Source organism: Haliotis cracherodii, unplaced genomic scaffold (assembly GCF_022045235.1).
Source record: "Haliotis cracherodii isolate W230 unplaced genomic scaffold, xgHalCrac1.p SCAF_1, whole genome shotgun sequence".
In the NCBI taxonomy this organism is placed as follows: Eukaryota; Metazoa; Mollusca; class Gastropoda; order Lepetellida; family Haliotidae; genus Haliotis; species Haliotis cracherodii.
In genome coordinates this window covers 15,124,270-15,128,559 of record NW_027266264.1, presented here as the reverse complement: position 1 = coordinate 15,128,559, position 4,290 = coordinate 15,124,270, and the positions used below count along the sequence as shown (strand labels likewise).

At 38.4% G+C, this 4,290-nt stretch overlaps 1 protein-coding gene across 1 annotated transcript; it reads left to right on the top strand.

Moving 5' to 3' along the window:
• The first annotated feature begins 634 nt into the window (after positions 1 to 634).
• Positions 635 to 3,481, top strand: LOC139460622 (uncharacterized). The gene is made up of 3 exons (XM_071242092.1): positions 635 to 687; positions 1,949 to 1,998; positions 2,721 to 3,481. The coding sequence occupies exons 2-3, from the start codon at positions 1,956 to 1,958 to the stop codon at positions 3,479 to 3,481; spliced, it is 804 nt and encodes a 267-aa protein (XP_071098193.1). The 5' UTR covers positions 635 to 687; positions 1,949 to 1,955.
• Positions 3,482 to 4,290: the final 809 nt, after the last annotated feature.

Below are 4,290 nucleotides of genomic sequence, written 5' to 3'. Positions count from 1 at the left end.
ATATTTTTTATGACCCGTACCCACCAGATTTGGTATGTCAGATTCCTATCTAACCGCAACTTGCAGAAAAAACTGTCTCGCAAGCATTATGCAAATGATGACGTCATTTCAGCTGGATGTTTTACGCCACCAAGAGGATCCGGGCACTCCTGGAAGTTGGGCCTCGAAAGTGTGGACCTCGTTGGGGATTATGTTGACAAATAATTACAAAATGTTATTGGTCACAACCAATCTGGTCATTGTAGACTGTACAAAAGATCTAAGGAAGGGTTCATACACTTGACAGAGTGGACAGTTAGAGTGTGGAATAGATGTTACTTTAGAAAAAAAAAACATGGGGAAAAAGAGGCATTTTATTCCGAGTTGTTTCAAATAAACAATAATTTAGATAGATACCTTGACCCTAAGACCTTTTTCGTGTAGAACTAAATCACAGCTTTTTAATGATTTGATTACTGTTAAAAAACGCACAGCTGTTTCAGTTATTTGTTCATCCACCAATCTGTTTTTTGGATTGTATAATCAATGAAAGCTTTCATTTTTCATTACTTTTCCACCACGTGTTGCATGGTCAAATATTAAATAGTGTGTAACGCGTTCTTATATTTTAATCGCAACTTTGACGTTATTTGAAGGCTTGTGCGTCCATGTGTGTTCATTGAGGTATTGCAAGCAGGAGTCGTGAAGGTAAGTTCGCTTAAAATATGGTCCAATTATCCGCAATGCGTGCATTTATATATTCCATACTCCATGTACCATAGTGGATAATGTTGGGAATTGCTAAATTACAATGAATTTAGGGGGGGGGGGGGGGAGGATGCGTGCGTTGCAATGGAAAATTAAATGAATATATAGGCGTAAAGCAAGGTTGTGTCTTAAGCCCATTGTTGTTTTGTGTTTTAATCAATGAGTTGTCTTTCGAAAGATGCAGATATTGAAACATTATGGTGTTCAGTTATATCCTGACATACTGCATATATTAATGCTTTTGTTTGCAGAAGATGTTATAGTTGTGGCAAATACTACAGTTGATCTCCAGTTAAACATTTTGGAAATATATTCCGATTAATGGAAGTTAAATGTTAATTTGGATAAAATTAATATTGTTGTATTAAGAAGCGGTGGTCGTGTATCTAAAATTGAAACATGGTCATATAAAGGCTTTTCTGTTACTTTTGTAATGAGTATAGATACCTTGGAGTTACTTTTTGTCATACATTAAATTTGCAAAAATCATATTAACTTAAGTTGTAAAATGTAACAAAGCACTACTAGGATTATTAACGTCTTAACCCATTCCTAAACAGTTACTTCCATTATGTAAGTCCGTGAGATGATGATGAGTGTCATATTCTTTTGTGTGTAAAGAATATACTGTTTTATGGAAAATTTATATTGAAATATATTTTTGTGTTAACAATAATGAATTATTACTTGATAATTACTTGTAACCTCTCAGTTGCACCAATTTAGCGTTATTCTTAACGAAATGCATTGGAATTAAGGAAACAAGCAATGAGTATTTTAATACACTAATATGTGTATTCAAATTGCATTATCATTATGCATGCGTGAACATGCTTATCATTGACCTTTTAACTTCATGTATATTGGCCGGACACCTTTTATTCTAATACAAATCTTGATCTTGAATGACTAAATGAATATTGTTGAACTCCGTACTGTTCAATAGTCCAGCTATATCACATCAGCCTGTATATAATTGAGGCAGGACCAGGCAAACCACTGTCAGGGAGCATGCTAACATTTCTTATCACACAATAGTGAAGTCACCGAGCAGGACCATCTGATCCATTTTAGTCGACTCTTACGACCATTTTGGGAATCCCGACGAACATACATGGATACAAGATCCAACAAATATATTGTTTGCTATGCGCCCCTAAAACTTAATTTCAACTTTTGATTTAAATTGTTTCGATTTCAGATACGCCATGTGGTATGCGTGGTCTCTGCTGTTGTTATGTCTTTCTACAGGTAAGTGAGTGAATATGGTTTTACACCGCTTTTAAAAATATTTCAGCAATATCACAACGGGGGACATAAGAAGTTCAACAGGTGAGGTTGTATTTTATTTTACGATCTTACTATTTTGATACTCTATGATGGTAGAGGACTGACATTTTACCTTGGGGTTGGGACAGTTGTTTCAGTACAAGGAAAAGGATATTTTTGCCTCAGATAATTTTTTTACTGTAAAAAGTATTCATTCGATGTTTAAAATATAATATCGTTTGACTCTTCCTATGAGACGATATCAGAATGTTATTTTGTATGTTTCAAGCAACGACTTAAATATTCTGGTCTTGATAGTTAATTCTTTCTGAGCATTTTGAAAATTCTTTGGAGGTAATAATTCTGTACTCACTGCTTCAAGACATAAAGTTATTTACTCTCAAAAGAGCCAACCAATGGTTTGGGGAACCGCGACACATATTTTTTGCAAGACATCCAGCATGGCCAGTAGAAACTGTTGTGTTGTCTCCAACAATTAAGGGAAAACACATTTTCATAGTAAATATTCATAAATACAGTTGGCTTAATGTACTGTCCGTGAAAATTGTCATTACATTGAACGTTTCCTTAAGACTTGTTTGTATGGGTTATTGGTCATGATGGAAAAAGACCAAAACGAAATAGTTCACGCAGGAACGATAATTGCTGGTGCATATTAAATGGTTTCACGTTTTTCGTTTTAGTTACGACTACACCTTTGTGGAAGCAGAACAGATTCCAAACATCTAGTTTCTTGGATGACTGGAACCTGGACGGTGACCATGCCTTTGGGAATGAGTCGATGGCCGTCGTTGACGATCCCGATGGCAGTTCCTCGAAGAAAGTCTTGAGAGTCTTCTACAAGAATGGTTCCTATTCCGGATCCGGAGATTACAGGGGAGCTCAGTTTTACTCCCGACCCATCTCTCCTCGAACCTGTCTTATCTTGGACTACAAGATCTACTTCGCGGAAAATTTCGATTTCGTAGAGGGAGGTAAGCTGCCTGGTCTTTGGGGAGGGAGCCAGGAGTGTTCTGGAGGAAGAAACGCAGACGAATGTTTCTCCACTCGATACATGTGGCGCTCGGGGGGTGATGGTGTCGTGTGCGCCTACATTCCTGACAATCAGAAATGCGGTTTCTGCGACAGAAACGAAGTCCACTGTAATTATGATTATGGACATGATATTGGTAGAACATGGGTGTTTAAGACAGGGCAATGGCAGAGTATCAGGCAGAAAGTCAAGCTGAACTCGGTTGGTTCAAAAAATGGGGTTTTGACGGTAAGGTTTAACAAAAATAAGGTATTGCAGGTTAGGGATTTGGTCTTCCGGAACTCTAATAACATTAAGATTGAAGGAATCTTCTTCTCCACCTTCTTCGGCGGAGGAAGTTCAAGTCGGGCGACGCCAAAGGACACCTACACTTACTACAAGGACTTCAAGTTGTCCGACAGTGGTTGCTGAGGCTGCTTTGAAATAAATCCTTGGATAAAACAATGTCTTTGTTGTTATTTCTATTGTAGTTGAGATGAAATGGGGTTTAACGTTGCGTCCAAGATTATTGCTCTTATATAGCGACGTGCATGCACGTGTGTGTGTCTGTGTGGCTGCTTGTACTATAGCTAGTCCGGACTGATGCCGATTTGTACCGCAGTTTAATATGAATACCCTACTCAGACACAGTATACTGACTCCGAGCCGACCAGTCCTTGTTTTAGCCCCCTAATGCCGAGGGTCAGACAGGGTAACAACAAGTACCATCTTTTAACGTCTTCTGGTATGACGCGGCCGGGCATCGAACCCCGGACCTTCCGCTCTCCGGGCGGACGCTCTACTACTAGACCACAGTCTTGAGGCGGTCCACATTTATTGTAATATTGTTATGAGGCAGTATAGACTATTATAAATTTAATTGTATAGATTGTCAGTAGCAGCAAATGACTAAAGTGCCAGTAGCGCACAGAAGAGCCCCATATTGTCTATAATCGCTCTGAAACCGTGCAAACGATTGAACTAGATTCGTTTCGGACCAAGTTGCATACTGAAGAGCTCTGTACGATTAACTATGACGACCAACTCGGCGCACGCGCATCAGCAGGAGAGAACACACCACACAAAGACAAATTATACAATATTAATACAGAGTACGCAGAAGTGTTTTGGCGAATTACAGTAAAAGACTTTTGGTGTGTAGTGTATAAAGAGTTCTGTTCTCAAAAGGTTTCAACAAAATAATGTTTTGCCAAATTCTGAAAATGTGACAAACCATGAGA